The 27,674-nt window shown below is 37.3% G+C and overlaps 1 protein-coding gene and 1 long non-coding RNA gene across 4 annotated transcripts in view; both read left to right on the forward strand.

The window, feature by feature from the left end:
- Positions 1–27,674, forward strand: part of GRM5 (glutamate metabotropic receptor 5) — a 278,090-nt gene that overhangs the window by 6,387 nt on the left and 244,029 nt on the right. For all 3 annotated transcript variants that reach the window (XM_027467141.3, XM_027467154.3, XM_027467164.3), the window contains exon 2: positions 1,856–2,746. In XM_027467141.3, the coding sequence (XP_027322942.1) occupies positions 2,068–2,746 (679 nt within the window). In that variant the 5' untranslated portion in view covers positions 1,856–2,067. The remainder of the gene's footprint in view (positions 1–1,855; positions 2,747–27,674) is intronic.
- Positions 24,514–26,985, forward strand: LOC106018477 (uncharacterized). Its single transcript, XR_002404152.4, has 4 exons — positions 24,514–24,938; positions 25,140–25,215; positions 25,319–25,411; positions 26,535–26,985. It is a non-coding gene; the product is annotated as an uncharacterized lncRNA (long non-coding RNA).

Consider the following 27,674-nt stretch of genomic DNA (forward strand, 5'->3'; position numbering starts at 1 on the left):
AGTGATAAAACTTTGAATTACTTGGAAGTATAGGAATTTAATAGCTATGATATCGTACAAAGATACGCCCTGTCATTCATCTTTCAGACTGTTTACAAATTATGCAGTGTCGTCTTCAGAGCCACAGAACAAACAACTAGAATACATAAGCGGTAGTTATATTCTGTAATTAGAGAGTAATTAACCTGAATTGAACTGCTGTTATTCAACAGTGGCAAGGGGTTTCAGTATTGATAAGCCAGCTCTTCACAAACAAACAAATAAAAAAAACTGTTGAAGCATTCTACAGTTGTCTTAACCCAATTTCATTATTATCACTTTTATATTTCTAGAAATTAATATTACATGAACTTATTAATATTGCAATTGATATTACAAGACCATTTCTATGCAGTGTTTTTAAAGATTTGGATTTCATTTGGGAATACTCACTGAAACTATTGCATGATATCCTCTGTGTAAATACTTTAAAATCTATAGATGTCAAGGTACAATAACAACTAAACAAGGCTAACCTCAAGCAGGAAAATGTTTTTAGATTTCACTTTCTCATCTGTAGAATCAGTAAGATTGTAATTGTGGTACTGTATTGAATGATCTAGCTGCAAGTGGTAAATTCAAGATTAAACTCCTGCCAGATTTTGAACCTTGGAAGCAGCAACAGCAGATTTCCCATGGCAAAGGGTTTCTTTCATTTTGCAACATCTGAGCACTGTTAGAGTTATGTTAATGGATTATAAATGACTAGTGGATCTGTGGATCTGAAATGTATCAAAACTCCTATATTCTTTTTTATTACATTAGAAAGATTTATGTGAGTAAAACTGAGATCAGGCTTTGTCCCAGGATTCTGCAGCTTTTTTTTTTTTTTTTTTTTTTTTCAATAATGAGACTGGGCATGCAGTTCACTAACTAGTTCAGCATCTTCCAAGATTTAAGAGCGTGCTCAACTTTCTGTACTGTCAATAGATCCACTGGTAGGAGTAGAGCAACAGACAATACTTTAATGTCGTCTGTGATCAAGACCTGATCAAACTATTGTTTAAGCATTATATTTAAAATGAGAAGCAGATTATTGTAAATCCACTGTTAGGTACAGAACATTTTCAAGTACGTTTTCAAGTTCCATTAACCACATTTTTTTGCTGATTTAAAATCAGTTAAAAAGATTTCACGTTGATTTACTGTTTTAGAATTGGAAAGAATCTGTTGTTCCTCTACTGAAACATTCACTGCTGAAATGAACAAAAATATTAACGAAGACATCAGTTTTCTTAATCTTAACTTTTTAAAATTTTAAAATTTTAAAAGATCATTGGTTTCATGTTGAGGCTGACAAACAACAACAACAACTACAAAAAAAACACATTTTCAGTTTGGAAGAGACATATTCTTCTTTTCTTAACATATTTCAAGAAAGGCTTTATTTAACAGTAGAAGTTTCCTAGTGCTGTAGTTGATAACATGGCCCAAGGTACATTAGTGTGTTGTATGAATTTGTGAGATAAATAACACCTGTAAATAAGAGGGCTGCTTTCAAAGACACACATTAGATGTGGAAGCATCTTTCTTCTTTGGAATGTAATACTTGTCTGCCTTTTGTGCTTGTGAAAATGTTTCACAACAGAGTTTTTAAACAAGAGTGTCAAAGAGAGAGACACTGATTTATAACAGCACAAGTACAAGCATAAGACTGTGAAACACTGAAGTATAACAAAGTTTTCCAACTTGAAAATGGTGGAAAGAAATGTATTACAGTCATTGACAAAAGTAGGAATAAGTACAACTTCAGAACAGATTACAAAGCTGACTTTATTGCTAATTTTAAAACTCTTTCTCTTATTCATTTTTGAAGGTTATGAGGATTATGATCACGTGCGCAGCTCCGCATAGCCGTCTACCTGGAGATGATGGCGACTCCTTAGAGAATACATACAAACTCCTGGTTAATCATCAGCATTCTGCTCCTTTTATCTAAAAGATTTAACTGCTTTTCACCAGCTCTCCGTTTTTTTTTTTTTTGTTGTTGCACCATGTTGTCTCTACCAGCCTAAACCATTTCCTAAAATGATCCTTTTGTTGTTCCTTGCAATCCTGTTATTGAAGGAAGATGTCTGTGGGAACGTTGGGCTTTTGGTTTCTGCACAGGCCAATGAAAGAAGGGTAGTAGCACACATGCCTGGTGATATTATCATTGGAGCTCTGTTCTCTGTCCACCATCAACCAACAGTTGACAAGGTTCATGAAAGGAAATGTGGAGAGGTAAGAGAGCAGTATGGCATTCAAAGAGTGGAGGCAATGCTACATACCCTTGACAGAATTAATTTGGACCCCACACTGTTGCCAAATATCACACTAGGATGTGAAATAAGGGACTCTTGCTGGCATTCTGCTGTGGCCCTGGAGCAGAGCATTGAGTTTATAAGGGACTCTCTTATTTCATCAGAAGAAGAGGAAGGGATGGTGCGATGTGTGGATGGATCTTCATCATCTTTCCGCTCCAAGAAACCTATTGTTGGTGTCATTGGCCCTGGCTCTAGCTCAGTTGCTATCCAGGTACAGAACTTGTTGCAGCTTTTCAATATACCTCAGATTGCTTATTCTGCTACAAGCATGGACCTAAGTGACAAAACTCTGTTCAAGTATTTTATGAGAGTTGTGCCATCTGATGCACAGCAAGCACGGGCTATGGTGGACATTGTCAAGCGGTATAACTGGACCTATGTTTCTGCTGTACATACTGAAGGTAAGAGGTGGTTGTTATTATTATTGTTTATTATTATTATTATTATTATTATTATTATTACTATTATGTATGAATGCCTTTGAATTACTTTGATGTGATCAAATATCTAGATGTTGATAATTTGATTTTTTTTTATTTATTTTTTTCCCCAGGCAGTTGTCAACTGCATAGACTTTTATTTCAGTTAATAGTGATTTCACATTCCTGAGGGTGAAGTAGCATCCTGTTGATTAACCACTGAAAACAGTTTGAAATACAGGACTGTGTGGTCTACAAAGCCACTTGTTATTAAACATGTTTACTCTGGAGTTTTGTAAGTGACCTTAACTAAATGTAGTTGACATTTATTTATTTTTATTAATCTACCAATAAGTATATTTATGTGGAATAATCACTTTAAGTACATTGGTATCAATGTGTAATAAGAAAGTGTCTGGTCTTTTTAGTACAGAAGAGAGATAAATCACCATTTGAAACTGTAGCTGAACTGGAATATTTCCTGTAGTATCTGAGCCACAGAAGCACAAATAACAGAAGACCTGAGGTTCTGGCTAATATCTGAATGCAAGTTGTCCTGGCTTTTTGAGATCAACACTATTTCTGTCCTTTTTATAGTACCCCATGGAGTATTGCAGCCACTTAGCCACTTCTTGCTCTGCATCTGATCATTGGTTTTGGAAGCGAGCAAGGGAAGTCTCCTTGCATCTTCTTCACACATCATCAGGAGTCCAGAAAATCAGAACTATGTGCTATATTGCTTCCGTCTTTTTATTAATTTGAGATAGAGCTTAAGCTTTTTGCCTAGTGCTCAGAAGAGTATGATTAAAGGGAGAAGAAATGGAAAAGATTGCCTGAATTCATTATCCCTTGTATTGACAGACTTGAGTGGTTTCATCTTGCTCTAAGTGACTAGAATTTCATACTGCCTTAAGAGCAAATTTTACCAGTCCCTCTCTAATGGCACCACAATGTAATGCGTTTTCTGGAATTACATTCTGTGATGAATTTTAGGATCTCACCTCTGCTCAAACAGATGAACCTGAAATGGAAGGCGCAGAATATGATCTGGAGAATGTAAAATGTTATTAAGAGATTGAGTAGTGGTGACAGCATTGCTGAACAGCAGCAGATGCTGCTGGCTTTATTACAACCAATAGAAAGCAGATTGTCCTTCCCACACACAGAGTATGCTTCTCTGGCAGACTTCATATTCAAAGGCCTTTTTGGGGTGATGTTGGTCTGATGCAAGTATGTAGGGATCATTTTCCTCCTAAAATATGTATATATATATATATATATATATATATATATATATATATATATATATATATATATACATATAATACACATTAAAATTTAGGTGCAGGTTGTTGTACCCGTCCTTCCGTCATGATAAGACTGGTAAACAACTTCAGTCTTTTTTCTGTGAGGATGCATGAATATATTAGCAGTTTAATATAATAATGTACAAATCACCATACACCATATCATGTAATGAAACTACTCTGTACCAGCTGTTGCCTTTGGCATGGCTTAGTGTGCAGCCTTCATTGCACAAATGTGTTTGAATAACATCATGGTCAAAAATGTTGCCAGTGATGTGCTGCATTAGTTTTAAGTTTATGTATTCTGAGGACTTCTGATGACTCATCTAATTTTTGTTATGAACAACTTTTACACTTCTGTTATTGAGCAGGGATGCTTATGTATTCAGTTTGGGAACTGTCAAGCTTACATTGAGGTCTGAGTGAACAGAGTGAGAATACTTTTGCCGCTTCACATGGACATTACTTGGAGCAGATGGTAACATATGGCATGTTAATCTCATGGCAGAGGAACTTCGCACTGTGTGTTGGAAAGAAGTGAATACGGACGCAAGAATAAAAGCTGGAGATATGCTATAAGACAAAAGTAATAAATACCAGGGGAGCTGGATGTGAATAAAAACAGGTGAATGATATATTTCATCAAAGATGTGCCTACTTCTGCCTATATTGAAGTGAACAAGATAGGTGGTACCATTAAGTTAATACCTGAGGTCTCATACCATTTATACCATATTTACGAGAGTATAATTCTGGACTTCAGTGAATGAATATTAAACTCAGATTCTGTGAACCTTATGATCTATTTGCATGGTCTGGTCATGATGATGAATATGTTCTCCAGTCAAATAACATCATACAAATGTTTTGTAATTGTAGAACAGATGGTATTTATAATGGGATAGACAAATACAAACTGAACAAGGTATTTATCTGAAACTTGGTGATGTCTGATGTTCTGGACACTTTCCAAACATTATGGCAGATGTTGTCCCTTACAGAAATAGAAAGATTATAACAAAACAAAACAAAACAACAAAAAAAAAAAAAACAAAACACATAAAACCACCACCAACAAGAAGGGGATCCTTTTTAGCCCAATTATCTGCTGTCAACACCTGGAGAGTCTTGGGCCTGTGTCTGAATTTTGGGTGGTTATGGTTGGCATACAGATGTGCCATGCAACCTGAGCACTTTGGAGCTTTGTCACAGACTTTTCTTGCTTAACCATTTAGCACCACAACTAAGTGGAAATTGTTGCAGAAAGTGAGGAGAATCTGGGTGTCTGCCACAAGGCACAAAGGACTTTTTGTCCTCATGTCACATGTGAAAACATTCTTTGGTCTTTCCCATAGATCAGAGAAACATGTATACAATTTTATCTTCTCCCATCTTTGAGGTGTGAAGACCTAATTGAAAGCCCATTTGAAGTCAATATGCTCCCTTTGACTAGAGTAACATTTGGATCATGCCTTCCTAGTAAGAAACAAGGTCAGTCCCTGCAAGTCAGAGCATAAAATTTGCCTGGAGGTGAATGAATTAATAATTTAAAAGATATTTTTCATTTTCATTTCAAACCATTTGTTTTGCCTCTCTGAATGGAGTGAAGAGGTAATATAAGCTAGAAAAACACAACCATACAAAAGTACAATTGAAAAACAATAGAACAAATTTATCGGAGGCGGCAAGGGATAAATTTCACTCCAGTATGTAAAAAGTGTGATTTACTTTTGAACACAGCCTTAAGAAATAAGCCACTCTGTTAACATTTTCTTTAGAGAGGTAGCAGGTCAGCATAGGATCAAACTCCTCCTCAAAGTGCTTTCTTTTTAATAATGCTTTCCTCCATTTAAATTTATCATAAATGCGTATAAAGAGGTGATTCACCTTCATTTTCTTAGGACATACCCTGGCAAGTGTAACAGAAACATGACTTTATTTTCCTGCAGATAAGTTTTATTTCACACATTTTCTTTCATATTTGTTCAGTTGTGCTTGGTTACAAGACTATTTTTACCTATATCTCTCTTGCTACCGAATAAAGAACAAAATGAAAATTAGTCATAGTCTGTGAGAATAGAATGAAGAAATGAATGAAAGAACTGCAACGAGTTGACCTTAAACTTGCTGCTTGGAATAAATTATGCTTATATGATGTGAAGATTTTCCTTCAGAATCTAGATATTTTTTTCTTTCTATTCAAACTATATAATGTTCAGAGACTTTGCTTTTCACACAATATCATGATTGAAAAATTAGAGTAATTAGATTTTAATAATTGGTGACGTTATTTATGCCTTATATGCCTATATTTATGCCTACATATAAAAACACATAGAAAAGATGTACCAAAAATCATTGTTACTCCATGCAAAAAAAAAATCAAATTAAATGAAAATTAATTTCTGAAAATCTGTTTCTGAAAGTGGAAGAATCTCTAGTCTAAAGACTGGGGAATGTTTTACTGTGGCAATGTTTCATTGCTGTCCTTGGGCAAAAAAAATGTTTTATTTTTATTTTTGAAAATAATTTTATTTTCTGTTGTTTGCTACTTTGACGCTGTTTGAAACATAAGTGTTGAGGTCAGATTGATCACAATTTGATATGCTCACACTCATATTAATTTTGTAGCAAAAATAAAAAAATACATTTAATTACTTGAAAGAAAATATAGGAAATCAAAAATACAATTCCAGTCATATTCTGTTGAGGTATTTACTTGCTTTTGATTGAATATCATCATTTATAATGATGTTGCTTTTTGTTGCTCAATTTCACGTATTTCTCCTAGTATCAAAATTGTGAAAATTGAACAAATGTTATTAATCAGCATGAAGTATTGAGATAAAAAACTCAAGTAGTAAAAAGTTAATTTTTCCTTTTTTTTTTTTTTTTTTTTCTACAGTGACTGACTAACCTGAAAGTACTTTAATATTGCAGGCAGTCTGTCAGATGTACCCATGGTGAAATATATCGATAGAAAAATACAAAATGAATGCTATACTATGGAATGTGACGGGGATTAAGATTGTGAGGAGAAATATCATGAGAGAGAAAAGGGAAGGTGTTCAAAGAGGTGTATTATGGAGTTAAAAAATATCACTTTGAAAGGAATGGTATAGGGTGGATGTAGTTAAACCAGGATATTTGGATCAGCAAAATGTCACATTATTTCTTTTGTTTAGGCACTCAGTGTTTTAATGTCACTATTTCATAGAATAGAATCATAGAACAGTTTGGGTTGGAAGGAAACTTAAGATCATCTAGTTCCAACCTCCCTGCCATGGACAGGGATGCCACCCACCAGACCACGTTGTCCAGGATCCCAATCAGCCTGGCCTTGAACACCTCCAGGGATGGAGCATCCGTAACTTCTCTGGGCAACATGTTCCATGGCCTCATCACCCTCTGTGTAAAGAATTTTCACCTGACATATAATCTAAATCTAATTTTAGTTTAAAACTTTAAACTAAAGTCCCTGGGTATGGAAGACACTAGAATTTAAACTTATTGCTGTATATTAGTAGTGCAGGAATTAAATCAACATTGTTTCAAAATCAGAATGTTTCTGTGTAATTAAGGAACATTGATCCATATATGTAGGACCACTTCCTGTATTTACAAGAGATAGCTTGCAATTACTCTGAAAGTTAAGAAAGACAAAAGGGCTGTGCTGGATCTTTTAAACTTTTCAGTGTTCTCTAGGGCAGTTCTGACTATCTGATTCTTGAATCATCCAGGAGGCAGTGATCTTGGAGGTAAACCAAAAATTGTAGACCTTGTTTTCATGCAATTTGGAAGCTACTGGATGGAGGATAACATTACATCCATCTTACTAAAATGCGATTGCAGGCTCCTGATGATGTGGAAGCATACCATGCTGTAATGCGTAGTATTATAAGTATACATATTGTACATGTGTACATTGAATAAATTATTAGAAAGGTTATTAAGAGAATAGTTACAATCTACCTTGGCAACAGATTTTTGAGACAATACCTTTCATAAATCATATGTTTGTTTTTAAACTAACATGATTTAACTCATCATTCTAAATATGCTGACTGGTGAAAACCACAGTGAAGATTTCCTTTAATTGATGGTTATATTTTTATTTTATTTTATATATATATATATATATATATATATATATATATATATTATTTTTTTTTTCTGGAACTGTCTGGAAGCATTTATGATACAGACCTTATCAACAAACCAATACAGTGGTTGCCTATAAACATGTATGGTTTATTTTTCCCTTTTACAGTTATCTGCCCCCATCTTGTCATAACCCATCTTCTGCCCAGCTGACTTACTATCTCACCTTTCTTGGTAGTGTTTTTTTTGTTTTTTTTTTTTTTTTCCTCTTTCTTTATCTGGTTATGTTTAATTTTTTTCCTCTTATCTCTTCCCAGTCAACATAAGATTGCCAAACCATAATTGCATGAATAAGATATGATGCACAGATTTGGATATTTCTAAAACTTCTACCTTATGTGATCACAACTACTATTCAAAGCAGATTGAGTCCTGGCTAAAATAATGGCTATCAGAAATTAATACTTTTTTTTTTTTTTTAAGTTAATTCACCTGGTGAATCATAGAATCATAGAATATCCTGAGTTGGAAGGGACCCTTAAGGATCATCAAGTCCAACTCTTGACACCGCACAGATCTACCCAAAAGTTCAGACCATGTGACTAAGTGCACAGTCCAATCTCTTCTTAAATTCAGTCAGGCTCGGTGCAGTGACCACTTCCCTGGGGAGCCTGTTCCAGTGTGCAACCACTCTCTCCGTGAAGAACCCCCTCCTGATGTCAAGCCTAAACTTCCCCTGCCTCAGCTTAACCCCGTTCCTGCGGGTCCTGTCGCTGGCGTTAATGGAGAAAAGGTCTCCTGCCTCTCAACACCCCCTTACGAGGAAGTTGTAGACTGCGATGAGGTCTCCCCTCAGCCTCCTCTTCTCCAGGCTGAACAGGCCCAGTGCCCTCAGCCGTTCCTCGTACGTCTTCCCCTCCAGGCCTTTCACCATCTTCGTAGCCCTCCTCTGGACACTCTCCAACAGTTTCATGTCCTTTTTATACTGTGGTGCCCAGAACTGCACACAGTACTCGAGGTGAGGTCGCACCAGCGCAGAGTAGAGCGGGACAATCACCTCCCTCGACCTACTAGCGATGCCGTGCTTGATGCACCCCAGGACACGGTTGGCCCTCCTGGCTGCCAGGGCACACTGCTGGCTCATATTCAACTTGCTGTCTACCACGACCCCCAGATCCCTCTCTTCTAGGCTGCTCTCCAGCGTCTCATCGCCCAGTCTGTACGTGCAGCCAGGGTTTCCCCGTCCCAGGTGCAGGACCCGGCACTTGCTCTTATTGAACTTCGTGCGGTTGGTGATCGCCCAGCTCTCCAACCTATCCAGATCCCTCTGCAAGGCCTTTCCACCCTCATTCGAGTCCACAACTCCTCCAAGTTTGGTGTCATCAGCAAACTTGCTCAAAATACCTTCTATTCCTACATCCAGATCGTTTATAAAAATATTGAAAAGTACCGGCCCTAAAATGGAGCCTTGAGGGACCCCACTGGTGACCGCCCGCCAGCCTGATGCAGCCCCATTTACCATAACCCTTTGGGCCCTGCCCGTTAGCCAATTGCTCACCCATCGTGTGATGTTTTTATTTAGCTGTATGGTGGACATTTTGTCCAGTAGGATCCAATGGGAAACCATGTCAAAAGCCTTGCTGAAGTCCAAAAAAATCACATCAGCTGGTTTCCTTTGGTCCACCATACGGGTGATCTTATCATAAAAGGAAATCAGGTTAGTTAGGCAGGACCTGCCCTTCACAAACCCATGCTGGCTGGGACCAATGACTGCTTTGTCCCCCAGGTGCGCCTCAATACGTTCGAGAACCATCTTCTCCATGATTTTACCAGGCACTGACGTGAGACTGACAGGCCTGTAATTGCTAGGGTCTTCTTTCTGACCCTTCTTGAAAATCGGCACAACATTTGCCAGCTTCCAGTCTACCGGGACCTCTCCAAATTCCCAGGATCGTTGAAAAATAATTGAGAGAGGTTCCGCGATGACGTCCGCCAGCTCTTTCAGCACCCGGGGATGAATCCCATCCGGACCCATGGACTTGTAGGGATCCAGGTGGAGTAGCAAATCCCGCACACGTTCAGGGTCGGTTGGGAGTTTGTCATTCCCACCGTCCCGGTCCTCCAGCTCAGGGCACCCTGGGTCCCGAAGCCCATCATCGGCATTGAAGACAGAGGCAAAGAAGGTGTTAAGCGTCTCTGCTTTGCCTATGTCATTGTCTGTGAGGAGACCTTCCCTATCAAGGAGCGGCCCTATGTATTCTTTAGTTCTTCTTTTTCCATTCACATATCTAAAAAAACCCTTTTTATTTTCTCTCACAGACACAGCCAGCTTCAACTCTAGGTGTGCTTTAGCCACACAAATTTTCTCCCTACAAAAACGAACAGCATCCCTGTATTATTTCCATGACACCTGGCCCTCCTTCCAGTAGCGAAACACTCTCTGTTTCCGCCTAATCTCCATCAGAATGTTCCTGGTCAGCCACGCCGGCCTCCTGCCCCGCCTGCCTGACTTGCGATATTTAGGAATCGCCTGATCTTGTGCTTCTAGGAGGCATCGCTTAAAGAATGACCAGCACTGGTGGACATCGAGGCCTTCAAGAGCAGTTTCCCAGGGGACCTTGCTGACTAGTTCCCTGAGCAGCCTGAAGTCCGCTTTCCCCATATCCAGGGATGAGGTTTTTGGTGTTTTTTCTAGTTTTAGTCCAGATGTCTTCTAAAGTTCACATTTAAAGTCCAGATTCTTATTTTTAAAATAACATTTAGACCTTCAGTAGTTCTACATTTGTTTTTTCTTAATTGCATTTTCTTAATTAATGAGTATCACAGCTGATGAATTTGCACATTTGTCATTAGGTTGAAAACAGGATATTTTTTTTATTTTCAAGGGAAGCCTTAAAAGGGAAATATAAATTGAAATTATTCCTCTGTTTCATCTTCATCAATTTCAAGATTTCATACCCAAAGTAGTTCTCAATTACACTGAAATAGGGTTATTCATCAAATATCTATTGTACTTGGAGAGCTCAAACCATGTCCCCTCCACCTTCTCTCCACCTGGTTGCCTCAGAGATTACCTTTGCAGGTGCTTCTCATTTGCTTTTATGAGTTGAACAGAAGTTAAGGATGCATTTCATAGGTAAGCAGTTCTTCCTTTTTCATTCTCTTTCATCTTTACCACACAAAAATATGTAATCTAAAACCTGCTCGCATCAACAGAAACTTTCAAAAAGTTTAGGATAAGTGCCCAAAAGGAGAATTTGAGCGTGTATACTATCTTTCCAATATAAGATTCTCATAGTTCTCTTTACAGTCATGGTTATATATATAAAGTTTTTGTTTTGTTTTGTTTGTTTGTTTGTTTTTCCCTCCAAAACTGCCATGGGATGTGAAGTTACCTTGCTTCTTTTCATGCATATACACAAAGGCAATTTGTCTGACCTATTTCTTTCCCTTAAAGGAGAAGTACTATGACTAGCTCAAATTCAGGGGTCTAAATAAATGCTGAAGTTGGATCAGATGCTCTATTTCTCTCTCTTTAATTTTGCGTCTTTCCCATGAGAGACCACTGCATAGGGTTATTTAGATAATTCTTTCTTGGCACCTCCACGCTTTCTGAACTCAATAGGGAACGGAGATGCTTTAAGTCTCACTGGATATGGGGTCGAAGGTTTTGTTCACTCAGAAATTCTGTGGAGGGATAGATTTTGACTGCTAATATTTGAATCTAAAGTGCACAAATTCAAAGCATGTCTAAGTAGCTCAAAAGGAAGCATCTAGGTAGAGCATGCATTCAGGGTTCTCAACCTTATGGATTTTGAATAAATATCTGATTTATTCAATGAGTGGAACAGGCTGGGAAAGCAGGTTCTTTTTGTAAGCTATGTAACATTCAACCAAGGAGTGCAATCTTTATAGTTATAACAACCTATAGATATACAGTTTTATTGAAAAAGTGAAGGTTACATGACCTATGGACTTACCAATTTATCTTTTCCTCCTCTGTTTCCCATTTTTATGTTTCTTAATGGTGTGCCCTTCCTCCCCCTCCCTCTGTCTCTGGCCTCTTGCCTGTTAACTAGAACTGTCTGAATCATCCCAGCTAACATTGTCCTTTTCTTTCCCTGCTCCCCAGCTGACTTTATTACAGCTCTATGCATTATTCATGTGTATTCAGTGAACAGTTTATGCAGACAGCTTCTGCTATGTGAGCTGTTCACAGGCTGCTCAGGCAGGGCTAGAAGGTGCCTTTAGGCACCACCCTGTAGGAGGAGTGACATATAAATGGTGCTGACCCTGGAGGTGGTGTGCTGAGAAGCCTCTGAGTCATGCATGGTTGCTTATGACGGTGTCAGGGCTATGCTGAAGCCTCTCCATCCACATGAAGTGCCATGTGCATCACATTAAGTTACGCTATGAGAGAGAAGACTATTGCCTCCTCAGCTTTGTGCTGTGAATCTGCCTTTGCTGTTTGGTTAGTTCATGTTCCTGTGGGATGGAAACATAGTACTGTCACTTATTTCAGCCACATTAAACTACTCCAGTCAGGAGTGGGAGTGAAAATAAATCACCAGAATTTATAGCACTAGAAAACATGGCCTGAGCATATTGGGTGTTGGAAACAGGACAGTGCAGTGGGTACCGGAGCAGGGAGTTTGGGGTGCTTTACACGGAAACAAGATACCTATTTCTGTGCTCCCCTAGACTATGCACGTGGCCCTATTGAAATTGCAGAGACTGTGCCAATGTCACATGATGGAGAGAATGGTTCAGGTACTCCCAGGTTGCACTGGGTTGCACCGTTGCACCATTACAGTGTTGTGCTCAAGTTGATCCATCCACTGGGAAGTACAGCATAAGATATGACGCTGAGGAGATGAACGTATCAGCTAGTGTTGCAGCACAACCAGCTAGATCAGAGCTATTCTAGGCATGCTTACAGCCCCTTCTGTAGCTTGCTTTGGGCCTGTCTGCAGCCATCTGCAAGGGGGCCTGTTTAATGACTTTGTAACGGTTTGGTATTTTGTAGGTTGAGAATTGGCACACATGGGTGTCCTTGAAGCATTTGCTCCAAACACCCACATTTCAAATGTGTAATGGAGGTGTTGTGAGTATCAATACTCCAGAAGAGAGTAAGGAACATTTAGATACTACTGATAATGTAGGCCAGAAAAAGCCTTGGACATGCAGTTTATGTACATGTTCTGTCACCAACCACAGAGGTTTGTGCCCTTAGAGAAGATACCAAGTATGAATTTCCTCTGAAACATTATTGAGAAAAAGTACATTGATTGACATAACTCCTCTAGAAGGCAGACAGACAATGGACACCAAAACCTGAAAAACTGAAACTTTAAAAGCTAATTCCTATTTCTCTTTTACATACAAGCTTTTCACTGATTTTGTTTTTTCTACTTTTGAACAGTTGGTAGAGTGGGTGTTACATCCAACACCTCCGTGTGACAAATCTCAGCCTACAAAATACTGACACGTTACATTTCATTAACCATATGGGACCTAATTATGCTGCCAGCTAAAATACAGGTGCAAGTTCCAAAGGAACTGTTTGCTATATGTGCACGGGCCCTATAAAACCTATATTTTTGCCTACAGAAAGCAGGACATTCATTGGACATTTGCAACATTCATGGCTTAACTGAGATATGTAGAGAATAACTTTTAACATATAACTGATATAAAAAGTGAATTTGTACTCACAAGGTGGAAGTTTTGTTGTAGGATATTGTGGCATCATCATATTTTCTCTGTTAAAAAAAAAAAAAAGAATAAACATATAGAAAAAGGGGAATATATAAATGAAAATTGATTTCCCAAATAGAAAGAATGGATGATTTTGCATTATCATTTTCTGCTGGTGGAATTTGTTAGTCTTATCACCTACACACCATACTTCTGGATGGCTATCAGTTATACTTACAAAAATGAAGCTTTCAGATGGCCAATAGCTGTTTTAGCTGTCCTCTAAAAATAGTGATGGTAACCTTTGCAGTGAAACTATTTTGCTAATTTGCATGGATATGTGAGAAGCTCTGATTTCAAAGATCTGCAGTTTTTTCTGATGTGAAAAGTTTAATTGGTGAATAATAAAGCTGTTTGCTTTGAGTTTAAATATAATCTAAAAAAGAATTTTGGGCAAGATATCAAGTAAATATATATCTCAGGGAGAGGGAGTTGGTCAGTTTTTTAATATTTTCCATTTACGGACTTTGCTTGAACTGTTATAATCTGCAAACTATTATGCTATAGTAAAGTCCATGGCTTGTAAAGTCTTTGGCTTACTAAAGTCTGTACAAGGTTACCAAGTGACATTTTCTGACAGGAAGGATTTTGTAATAAGATATTACTACCTTCTTTCCAATCACACGTTGCTTTAAGATTGTGAATAATATACAAGTAATTAATAAAGTCTTTTATCAATCACTTATAAACTACATAGTATTTGTGTGCCTAACCTTCCTAATAAAGAGACAGCACTGAAACACCCAGCGCTGCAGTTGAGCAGTCTCCTGAGAAGTTCAGGATTTCAGTATTAAGAAGAGATATCTGTCCTATCTGTGGATAAGAACAGTTGTGGAAATTGCACCCGTAGTTAAACTTGTTAATGCTTGACATTGCTTGAACTAAGTAGCCTTGATTCAGTGCTGTTGTGCTTGTTTGAGATCATATCATGCACTTCTGCTGAGTGCCATTAAGTGTTAACTTGCATTGCCAGTTTGTTCAACAGGAACATGAGGATTTCTCTCTCAATCCAAGAATTAATGTTGTTGCTGTTGTTGTTTTTCCTACCACTCTGAATATCTTTGTGCTTTTACTGTGTTTCTATTGTCTACTTATTTAAACTTCTGGCTTTTTTTTCTCTCTTGTTATGCATTTGAATAGTACCTATCATAAAGGTACCCTGACCTTAGCTGGTACCCATATATGAGGGGATACCCATATTATAAGTAATTTATGAAAACTATTTTCCATTTCCAAATAGTAGCACACACAGTCTGGACTTACTTTACTCTTACAAACTGAGTCCTTTTCTTTCATTGTCTAAGCTGTTTTATTTCTTTAATCCAGACAGTGCAATGGAATTAGACAAAAAGAGTTGGCAGTTTCAATCCATCATATACACATCAGGGTTCTAGTTCAGCAAGTGTTCTGAACCTTTTTGTTATTTCTTATCTGTACAGCTCAAGTAGTTAAGAAGCGTCATATCAAAAAGCATTCTTCACTGATAGACAATAGACTTTGAATGCACAATGGACAAGTCTTTAGTATTATCTGCCAGAATAAGAACAATGCTGATGAAGAAACTGACTGTTGCTTTAATTAGATCTTTCCTCAAGGACTCATTTTGTTCGGCAATTATTTTATTCATTTGCTTCCTTGCAATGTTTTTCTCTGAGCAAAGCTGGCTGACTCTTCAATCTTGTAGAAATAGTGGTATTACTGTAAGGACTGTAAAACCAGTACCTTGAAATAAGCTTCCTCTTGGAGGTCAGTGATGGCTACCAAAATGCTTCTGCTACGTATTTGTGTTGTTAATATGCAAAATTTAATATGAGAGCACAAAATATGTACTATGGTAGCTGACTGGTGCAGTCAATACAACAGAAGGAAGGGATGCCATCCAAAGGGACCTGGACAATCTTGAGAATTGGGCCCATGTGGACCTAATGAGGTTCAACAAGTGTAAGTGCAAGGTACTGCACCTAGGCCAGGGCAATCCCATATATATAGACTGGGAGAAGAACTCACTGAGAGTAGCCCTGAAGAGAAGGACTTGGGGGGTATTGGTGGATGAAAAGCTTGACAAAAGCCAGCAGTGTGAGCTTGAAGCCCGGAAGGCCAACTGCATCCTGGGCTGCATCAACACAGGGGTGGCCAACAGGTAGAGGGAAGGGATTGTGCCCCTCTGCTCTGCTCTCACAACACCCTACCTGGAGCCCTGCATTCAGCTCTGAGGCCCCCAGCACAAGAAGGATGTTGATCTGTTAGAGTGGGTCTAGAGGAGGGCTACAAAGATGATCAGAGGGCTAGAGCACCTATACTATGAAGAAGGGCTGAGAGAGCTGGGGATGTGGAGCCTGGAGAAAAGAAAGCTCTGGGCCTTTAGTAGCAGCTTTTCAGTACTTAAAGGGGGCTAAAACAGAGAACAACTTTTTATTTGGGCAGGTAGTGATAGGACAAGGGGGAGCGGTTTTAAACTATAAGAGAGGAATTTTGATTAGATATTAGGTAAAAATTCTTTACTCAGATAATGGTGAGACAGGAACAAGTTGCCCAGAGAAGCTGTGGATGCCCCATCCCTGGAGGCATTCAAGACCCTGGGCAACCTGATCTCGTGGTTGGCATCCCTGCACATGGCAGGGGGATTGGAACTAGATGGTCTTTAAGGTCTCTTGCAACCCAAGTCAATCTATGGAAATTATATTTGAAAATTTTTTAAGCACCAATGGTTTTAGACACTATTCCAGAACATTTTTTTTTTCATTTCTAATGTGAAGACTTTATATTTTTTATGTTTCTAGGGGTAATTCTAGTCCTTTTCAAATAAATAATCTGAAGCTCTTTGGAACAGGGATCCTCTGTACAAAAAGACACCATTAAATATAAAAGCAAAGGGCTGAGTTCAAGAACTACGTTTCCTTACTATTAGTTTTATTCTTGTTTCTCTTTTGGACCATTGCAATGATCCCTTTATAAAGGAAATCTACAATAAAGAGGACCGGACCTAAGCAGTGGATGCACGCTAATCCATGTTATTGTGGTGGTTTTACAGCGTGGGCTGCTGCAGGAATAGTCAACATCCCAGCCAGATCCAGCACAGTTATGTGTTCTTGTACTGTCCCTTGTCCTTCTTGTGAGCTTTACCATAGTAAATATGTAATTCTGAATTTACAGTTGTTGTACCTGAAAAATATTTGTTCTTAAAAAGCTGATACAATCTGATCATGTGGGACATGCCTATTTTAAATAGATCATGATTCATACTCTCTCCAGCTGTGCCTGGGAATTATTTGGGACAGTCTTATTTGGTCCAGGCAAAAAAGGATTCCTGGGACTACTCAAGCAAATAAATTCCACAGGGAATCATGTTTCAGAGCTATGGAATATTCTTTTGTATTGCTTAATATCCTAGAATAAAAGTTATCTTTGTTTCCTGAAAAATACCTTTCTTAACCTGCAGGCATGCATTGAAGAAAGAAGTTCTGAATATAAGCACAAACTAATGGATGTTCATTCCACCTGAATGTTTTCATAGTCTTCTTTGTTTTCCAAGGATCCTAATTTCTTTGCAGCTCTCTACAGCTTGTTGAGATATTTAATAGCTGAAAATGTATTATTATTAAATGTGCTTTGTCTTATTGGAGTGAATAATGAGACACTAAAAAGAGCTAGCTGTGAACTCATTCAGTTGTAATTAAATGAATATATTTTGTATAAACATTACTGTTTATTGAAGGAGGGATAATTTCAAAAGAACAGATATTTGAGAAATTAAAATAAAAGGTAATAGATTATATAAATTGCACTACTCATGATCAGACAGTCAAATATAAAACAGAATGGACACTTTTAAGGCAAAGATATATTTCTAATCCAAAGTTTACATCTCAGTTAATGACATAGAATGGGATCTCTTGGGAATGGATTTTCCAATTGTGAATGGAGGGAAGAGCTCTAAAATCCCTCAGAAAGTTTATTTAGATAAAGTATTATGCCTGTCCAAAACAGTAACAAAGTGAAAATTGTAAAAATCAAAATAAGTTGGATCTTGCAAACTAAGATAGATAGATAAATCTACCACTGAGGTGTGCAAAGTTATGAAGAACAAGAACAGATTGAGTCAACACTAAAAGTAATTCATTTTTGTTGCCAAACCAAAATAAACATTTTTTTTTTTTGGCATAGAAGTGGCTCTAGGTGGCACAGCTGGCTCTATTTCATTTTTTCTTCAAGCTGCTAAATAAATTGTCCCAGAGATACTGTACACTCAACAGAGAGTGAGATCTCCAAGTAGTGATTCAACCCTTCATTTTATTTAACCTCTCCATTAGTGACCTTGGATGACTGCCTTCTTAACTCTGGTACTTTAAATAAGTATTTAGAATTACTGCTGAACACAGAACTCCAGGTGGGATCTCATGAGAGCAGAACATCACCTCTTTTGACTTGCTAGATACACTTCTTTTGATGAAGCATGGGATATCACCAGCTTTCCAGGTTGCAAGCATATATAGCCAGCTTGTGTTGAGCTTTTCATCCACTGCTACCCTCATGTCCTTGTCAATAGGGCTGCTCTCTATCCACTCATCACCCAGCCTATATTCATGCTTGAGCTTGCCTTAACTTAAGTGCAGGACCTTGCACTTGGCCTTGTTGAAGCATGTGTTTTTCACACAGACACACCTCTTGAGCCTGTCTGGGTCCTTCTGGATGGCACACCTTCCCTCCAGCATGCACCACACAGCTTGGTGTCATCTGCAAATTTGCTGAGGGTGCACTCAATTCTTCTGTCCATGTTGCCAATAAAGATGCTTAATAGTATTGGTCCAGTAAAAATCCTTGAAAAATTCCACTCCACCACTTATCACTGGTCTCCACCTGGACACCAAACTACTGGTTGAGACTGTCCAGTCATTTCCTTGTCCATAAAGCAACCCATCCATCAAATCCATGTCACTCCATTTTGGAGACAAAGATATCTTGTGGGATAGTGTCTAATGATTTTCACAAGCCCAGGTAGATCCTTTAAAGTAAGCATTGCTTAGGGGATGGCAATGTATTATTGGAGAATAGCAAATACAGTGGCATGAAAAAAGAAGGTGTAAGACTGCATAAGATTCTTCACAAAAGTCTTCAGTGATCAACACTGGTACTGCTTTTATGTAGTGCTTTTGTAACTGGTGTAAGTGCAATAAGTTTAATCTATATGGGTTTCTAATAATAGAAAATTATTAAAATTATTAACCAATAGAAAGGGGAAAAAGAGTAATTGTACAGGAATAATTAGATGTTTTTTGAAGACTAGAGTAAAAGAATTTGTACTTAAAATTTTCCCTGTCTTTAGGTATTTAACAGAATAATCCAACCTTGTATCACAGTCATTCAAGGCTTCTTCTATAAGTCAGTAAGAAATTCTGACAGAGATGTGGAAAGGGCAAATGTGATCTTGGACAGGTATTTCCAGGAAAAATAAAAGACTGTTAGTCCTGCTGTAAAGGATCTTGTAAATCACATTCTTATTATTCACACTGGTAGTCATTGTTTGGGGAAGAGAAAATCAAATAAGGAACAGCTGTGGTGAAGGGTTATTAGTGTAACCTGAAGCCTATCATGAAACAAGAGCCTAAAAGAATTGGCTTTATTTAGTGGAGCAAAAATAAGCCTGAATAATATTGCTGTTTTTAAATACAACACACTAGATAATAATGATGACTAAAAGAAAAAATGTTAATAAATAAGTGTACACTGAGTATTAGAAGGATTTCCAGCTCTCAGGGTAGTGCGTCTCTAGAACAGTTTTACAATCTATAAACTTTGTGTGTGGAGTGAGCTGGATTTGAGATCAAATTTAATAAGTTTATGAAAGATTGTTCACATGTCACTGTGGGCTGCTGGAGTCACCTTGGGAGGTCATTTAGTGAGTTTACACTAGTAGTGCATGAGTGATCTTTAGCAGTATGTGTGTATGCATTTTAGAAGAAACAAATGAGTTGAAGCACATCTGAAAGCATATGCCTATCATCTTTGAAAATAACAGCTAGGAGAAGAAAATGATTATAGGAACATTGGTGTATTTAATCTTGATGAAGACAGTAAGACATAATGAATTTTCTGGCTAGTTTAATTTCACTCCACAGAAAAAAAATATTGGCATTAATGAACTTGGAAATGAGCTGAGCTACATGGCTGAAAATAGGGGAAAAACAGCAATTTATAAACTGGATGCACTATGCCCTGATGAATGGAACAGAGAGTATACAGCTTGATGTTAAAATCTATGTCATCATTCAAATAAACCAATTGTTATGCAGTGTTCAAGACAGATAAGAGAGCAAGAAAAAACGGCCTGTTGTTCAATAAAATAGAATTCGTGTGGCTACATTCTCCTGTCCCTTTTTCTTCTTGATTTCACTATGCAATAAAAAGAAAGGAAGAATTGAATGGAATGCAGTTTTGTACATAGAGAAAATCTGCAACTTCTAAGGGAATCACTTAACATGTATTTTTGGCTGCCTAGTATGCTAATAACAAATTAGGGAAAAAATAAAATAATCAATAAAATTGTCTCAGTGTAGGAATAGATTATAATTTGGGACTGACCACACAAGAAACCAACCAACCCAAACCCCCACACCTGACATATTTCTCAGTGTATTGCTAAATGTTAGGTCAGAGACTGGATGTTTTGTTATCATCACTTTATAAAATCCACAGTAATGATTGCTTCAGAAACTGGAATTTCATTGTCCAAGGTGAGTGCTTTCCTCAAAGCTACATTCCTGTTCTTGCCTGGACTGACTGTATGTTTGAGAAATTTATACAAAAGGAAAATCTTTGATTGGAGTGACTGAAGGAGACCTTTACCACCATGTCTTATAGTTGCCACTGTTTTGAGATCTGAACTCTCTGCTTCACTTCAGGCACAGAGGGAAATGGAAACTCACTTCTCATATGGGCATTATTATGCCAAAATCACATGAGAAAGGATTGACCCTGTTCAAGTGAGCAACCCCAGGTAAAAGCTTAATTTGGCTTAAGTTGTGACTTAAGCGAGGGAAGAGATTCAATCTAGCTAAATCAGGCATCTTCACCTTTATGCAGGGCAGATCTTCTTCAGTATTTTATACTGTCTATTTGGCATAATAATCATAGCAGAATGTTGATTATGGGGCTCTGGCTGTGCTCTTCCTTGCACTACAGAAGTCTAGTTCAAAACTTGACTGGACAAGACCCTGAGCAACCTGTTATAAGTTGCCCTTCTTTGAAGCAGGGATTAGACCAGGTGACCTCCAGAAGCTGCTTCCAATTACTACCATTCTGTTCTCTGGATTAATTATGGTTTGGGTGAAAAACAAGGAGACAGACCACAGTGAATTTTGTCCCATCTTACTCTTATCTCTCTCTTCTCTTAATGTAATATTTCAGATATAATACTCTCTCAGCAGCCATGTGAGACAGAGACTGTGATCCTCCTTATTGCAAGAGGGGACAGTGGTCAGTGTATATTTCTAAATCGTATTGGTGAAGCAGGACTTCTGAATCCCAAGCTAAGTCTGGATCAACCCTTGTTTCAGGCAGTGGGATGTAGCTATGACCAACAGAAACCAGAAGCAGGTGGAGTCCTGATCTCACTGGTGACATTGTGAGATGAGAATGACCATGCCTTTCTGAACAGTGCCGAAGATGGGTAGGATGCAAGTCTCCTGTTTCCCACTGAGCTGTGTCTGAACATATTGGTGCAGAGTACAAATGTTCTGCAGCAGGTCTAGAAAGCTCTCCTCAAAAGGTACTCTGGGAAACCTGATGTAGATGGAAGAAAATTAAGTCGATGTTCCCTGTTTCTTTTCAAGAAAGAGAACACATTGCTTTAGATCTGAGAATGTGACTATAGACAGTGATAAAATCTGTGGGCCTGTGGTATCTTTCCAAGGTATCAAACAATAGTTTTAAAAGCTAAAACAAAATTCAAGATGTGAGGTAGACAGATTGGCTGTGGGAGGATACTTTTTGCTGATATGTTGCTAACTTTTTTATTTTTTTTTAAATTAACCTTTGATTTTATTCTGTAATGCTGGAAATAGTTAAAGAGTGCAAATACCTCTACTTCTAACCATTAATTTTAACTAGATTTGTGTTACCATAATCTGACTTCTGTAGTGTGTTTACAGACACCATAATCAAAATGGTGCAGAGTGGGATTGTTCCATCCTGACACACTCAGGAAAAACAAACAAACAAACAAAAAAAAACCAACAGAGCTTTTATGGGCATTGCTGCAACATGAAAGAATTTCATATCAGGACTAATGCATGTCCATTTGGAAGTCTGTATTGTGCGAGTGTCTGCCCATTCATGTGCATGTGTAATCTAACTCTCTATCTGTGTAGAATGACTGTGTGATCAGTCGAGGTCTGTATTCTTAGCAGAAAAACAATGTTATCATTAAGTGGTTGTACCAGGAGTTGTACTGAAGATTTCTGCCACCTTCGTGTATGTTGAAATGATTCAGTGCTGGTGATTTGATTTTTTTTTTTCCCCTGACAAATGCAGTCAGACAGCAAGCAATATTTCAGTGTGTCAGGAGAACTAAAATGGATTCTAGCTTGAATAACTGCTATTCACAGAAAAAAAAAATAAAAATTGTTTGTATTTACCTATGATGAGCAGATTTAAATAATCTGATAGCTGTGAAGTAACTGACTTGTATAAGAAGTGGGACACATACTTATTGGTCTGACATTCACATATTTATATCCATAAATAAATATCCACATACTCATTGTGTAAAAAATTACGTGTCTGTCTCAAATCTCAAAGAAACTACATGGAGCTATTTATTCTACTCAAATGCAAATCTACAAAAGAGAGTAAATGTATGTAAGGAATAGGAAATGAAGACAGAGTAATTATGTAGGTTCTGTCTCCTTTTCCTCTCCTTCATCTGTTCTACTGTCCAGTTATATGGATGTGAGGACAGCATTTATATTTCCTAGGTTATTGATTACCTGTGTGAATGGAAGAATAAGGCCATTTTTTCATCCCAGCCAAGAGCTGTGCTCATACAATCAATGTAGAGAATATGCTAAGGCTTGTTTTCTGTGTATTGCTGAGTACATGAGGCTGCATTACCTGTTTGCCCTAAGGAGGGTTCTGTGTTGTGAATTTTTGCATTGATTTAAATATCACAGGAAATTTTTCAGCTCAAATACAGGGACCTTCTACATAACATAGGTCACAGAATTTTGTCCAGTAAAACAAGCATGGGAAGAAATTATTCTATCCTGTAATGCAAATGTTTTCAGACCCAAGAACTTGTGACTAAACCAGTGTATATCTTATTGAAAGACATTTGGTCTAAATGTAGGGCCTCCAGGAGATGATTAATCAGCTACATCCTTTAATTATGTTGCAACAGTTAATTACTCTTGCTGTTAAAAGTTGTCTTGCTTCTAATCTGAATGTGTCTGTCTCCATGGAGACATTCTTCTATGGAAAGAATAGGGCACCGTGACCTCTCTCCTCATAGAGTTTTCTATTTGTTGCCTTTCTTGGTAGATTGTTTCTCTTAATCTCAGGCTCTCACAGTTGTCCTAAATGATGGGTACTTCTTGTAAATAAAGATCTCCTCTAATCACTGCAAAAGATGTGCTTTGAATTTACATGAGTACAAGGGATATCAAACTCAGGATCTTGCAGTTTCCATGCTGTTCTTTATTGCTAGAAGAACTCCGTGTCTTTAAAATGTACTTGAGTTTGGCCTCTCCTGAACCAACTTAGTGAAGGTTTCCAGTTTTGATTTCCATTCAACTTGGCTATTAGCTTCAGGGAAGGGGGAACTATTCTTGTCAATGCCATAGATTTCACCTTCATAAAAGACATCTTGAAAGAAGATTTTAATCTTTCTCAAGGAGAGGCTTGCTTATTACTGATATTGATCTGATTTTATTATGTTGTGATGTCAGGGAGCAGTTACTCAGAAGTCAGTGCTGAAAACAGAGCCTGACCCCTTTATTTTGTTTATTTATTTAGTTAGTTAGTTATTTTCTGCAGTTGATTTCTTCACTTTCTTAAACCTTGCCCTTGAAATCTGGGATTCTGAGCAAAAGTCAGGGCAGTCCATGACATGCTTGTGTCTTTTCTTTCCTTGTCTGTGGCTCCTAAATTTACACTCACACTCTTTGAGCACAAATCAGTTACTTTATGCGATACAGGATTTAGGAGTTTTAACATGTGCTTGTTTCTAGGTAAGCTTGACCAAACCAATTAGATTTGGCTGTGCATATTTTTTCTTCTTGATAACACCTGTTTTAAACACCAGAATAATGAAAAAGTAATCAGAGCTCTAAAACTCTAATTTTACTGACCTGGGATACACTAGATAGATTGCTTAGTGGCAGATGTTCAGGACCAATGTATTTAGCATTTACTTTTACTTAAACACTTTCTAGCCTCGTCTCAAGAAGCAGAAGACATTAAACCAGCAGCATACAGGATTATTACAGGATTCTGTGCTGAAAAAGTAATGGAGATGTTTTCATTAATTATGCTCTTCAGCTTATCCCATTTTGTCCCATACTTTCTCTCCATGGTGATGAGAAATTTGATATTGACTCACACGTGCGATATCCACAGAATTTGTGAATTGGAAGGGGAGGAGTATCTAGGCTGACCTCCACATCCATACTGACAGAACATCTGAATTCACTAATGATTTCAAAGGCACCAAGTAAAATACTATTCCTTGTTAAGACTGAATGTGACAGCCTGCAAATTGGTCAACTTTTAACAGCAGTAGTTAAAAATACCATTCCTAATGAGATACATAGAGAAATAAGAATAGCCTCAAAACACATAAATGAAGGCTGATTTGTCCTAGGATGTTAGTCAGATAGTGCCTCACAACTGGTCTTTCAGGAAAATCCCATGGTTGGATAATCTGTACCCTTATTTGTGTTCTTCTAAATGTTAGAAATTGTCTGTTCCCGAAGTGTTCTCAGGCACAGCATGAACACAAGGACTGGAGTGGAAAGGTACAGAGAACAATACTTGTCTTGAAGTATGCCCTGGAAGAATTGGAGCAACCCCAAAGTCCTTTCTATCAGTTCATCAAATTTTATTTAATAGCTTTGGTTTTCTCTAAAGTATGATAATTCTGACGTATATTCCACCTTAAGCATAAAGTTGTGAAATCCTTCATCTCTAAAATACTTTGGCATGGAAATTTTTTCCAGGACTTCTCTGCCTTCACATAAGGCTTCAGAAAAGTATGAACATAAGAAAGTCATGAGGACTTATAGCATATCACAGGTTGGTTTGTGTGAGACCTCAGTCCTCGGCAGTGGTGGAGGTGACTGGTGAACCTGAGGATGAGTTTGGTCTTGAAATTTTCCCTGCTGCCCACTGAAAATAGGAATGGAGAGCTCTAGGACTCTGGGGAGTGTTTGCATGGCAAGGTGGAGTCATCAAGGTGGAGTCATGTGCTGCTAAACATAGCACAGAATGGGTGAGTTCTGCCTCAATTTCCCCGTCCTTTGGTAGATGCAGTGATTTGGGTAACTTTCCTCTACCCTGATACTGAATAGCTTTAACTTTAAATTTTAATTTCAGTCATTCTAATCACTGAATAGACTAATTTATTTATTAATTTTCATTTTATTTTATTTAGTTATTTATTTTCATTCATTTATTTTTTTAGTCATTTTACTTAACATCTTTGTGATTTCCACGTTTCTGTGATTATTTTTTTTTTTCTAATGCGGCTGAAACTGGCCCAAAGATTTTGTTAGGAGAGGACTGATATACACTATGTCTTCTGCAGAAGGCAAGCTATGATCATTAGGAAGTCTTTGTGAGAACAGAATAAAGAGTAAAAATCATATATCTTTATATCTTTTCAAGAAAAAAAGAGATTTTAAACTTCAAAGTTATGTGTTGAAAGTGGTATGCCAAGTGGAAAAAAAAGGCTTAAGCACTTTTACTGTTTCAATTCGTTTGACAACAGTACAGTCCTTAAGTCTTAATTGTGTTTCATTTTTATGGTCATCTAGCATCATCTTTTGGGATGACAAATATAGAAAAATATTTGTGTTCATAATTTCTGCAGCAAGTCATAAATTTTGTTATCAGATAAAATAAAATTACTCATAAGGCAATGATCATTTTTGTGGCTTTTTATATCTCAGAAACACATACATATTAATGAAAAAGCATTGTAATGCCAAAAGATTATGTTGTTTCTTAAACAGAAGCAAACACATCATTGGGAAAATAATTGAAATATAATTACATTTCATTTAAGTACTTCATAAATTAGGAACATTTTTTTTTTTTTTAAAGTCTTTAAAAGTCTTGCTGACCTTTTATTTGCACCTTACTGATTTAAGTAAATCATAAATTTAAATATGTACATATATATATTCTTCAGAGATGCTGGGTCACTTTCTGGCCCATAGTAAAGACCTGTCAGGAGAGGAGAGAAATAATAACATGTAATGTCAATCACACAAGAAGGTATAATGAAATCTATCATCATTTAAGAACTACAAACTTCTGATAACAGCATTCATCATCTTCTAGAAGAGAGATTCTAAAATCTGCAAAAGAAGTTTTGTCTCGTTTAATTTCAGAAATATGTATCAGTTTAAGGACTTCTTGGAACTACAGTAAAATAGAAAACTTCAGCCTGTAAAAGAGCCCTGGGCATCTTGCAGTTCAACCTCCTGGTGAAAGCTGGCCCTTTATTCACCTTCCTTCCTTTCTCTACTTGTAGGTTTTGGGGTCTGTATTGATTTGTATTTTATATCATACTTCACAGTGACTAGATATAAAAAATACTTACAAATGAGACCCAAAGACATCTGTATTTTAATTTTATTTCTACTCATTTATGTTTAGAAGCAATTCCATTTCATTTAATAAAAATTGTGACATTTTCAGTGCAACTTGTTCAAGTTTATTGCATTAATATTTATTGCATTTTTTTTTTCTTTTTCATGAGAGCAAATGCATATATGTCTGAGATATTTTTAAATTTATTCAGAGCCCAAATATATTTTTGGGGAAAGAAGTGGTATCATATTAGCCTGAAATTTTGTGGAGTGCTTTTAGTGAGAACTGAAATTGTTTGGCAGCTTCTGATTTGTAATCCATAAGAATTAGTTGAATAAAATATTCCTTGTTTTATGAATGAAAAATTTATTTTCCTGGATCATGGTTTGTCTATTCAAGAACACAGTTTATAAATGTTATTAGTATTAAATATAGCAGAATGTAAAGGAAATGCAGCTGTTGTGAACAAAAGCAACCTACTTGCCTTTATGGAATTGACTTGTGTTTTCGATTATCCCTACAGTTTTCAAAACATAAAATCTAATTATATTCTTTTAATTTTTAGGTGAAAGACAAGCCCTGTCCCATATGTTTAATTTTCCAGTAGGTATTAAATATTGACTTCAAGTACTTTCCCTATTCAAGTCTGTTGCTGGAACTCACTTTCATTTCTATAATTAGGAATTGTATCTTTATGTCCCTTGATTTTGTTAAACAATTATTAGTGTATTTATTTTTGCAGAAACAGAACAGATGGATTACTTGTTTCATTTCCTAGTTATTTAAATACTATAGCAACATTAAGAGCAGATTAATATCCACTCATATGTGTGATGAATTTGTTAGAATTTACTGAGTTACTGATGGAAGGAGATGGGGAGCAGGATGTGGCCCTCACCATCCACGAAGAACTGGTTGGTGACCTGCTACGGCACTTG

This window comes from Anas platyrhynchos, chromosome 1, assembly GCF_047663525.1.
Source record: "Anas platyrhynchos isolate ZD024472 breed Pekin duck chromosome 1, IASCAAS_PekinDuck_T2T, whole genome shotgun sequence".
NCBI lineage: Eukaryota > Metazoa > Chordata > Aves > Anseriformes > Anatidae > Anas > Anas platyrhynchos.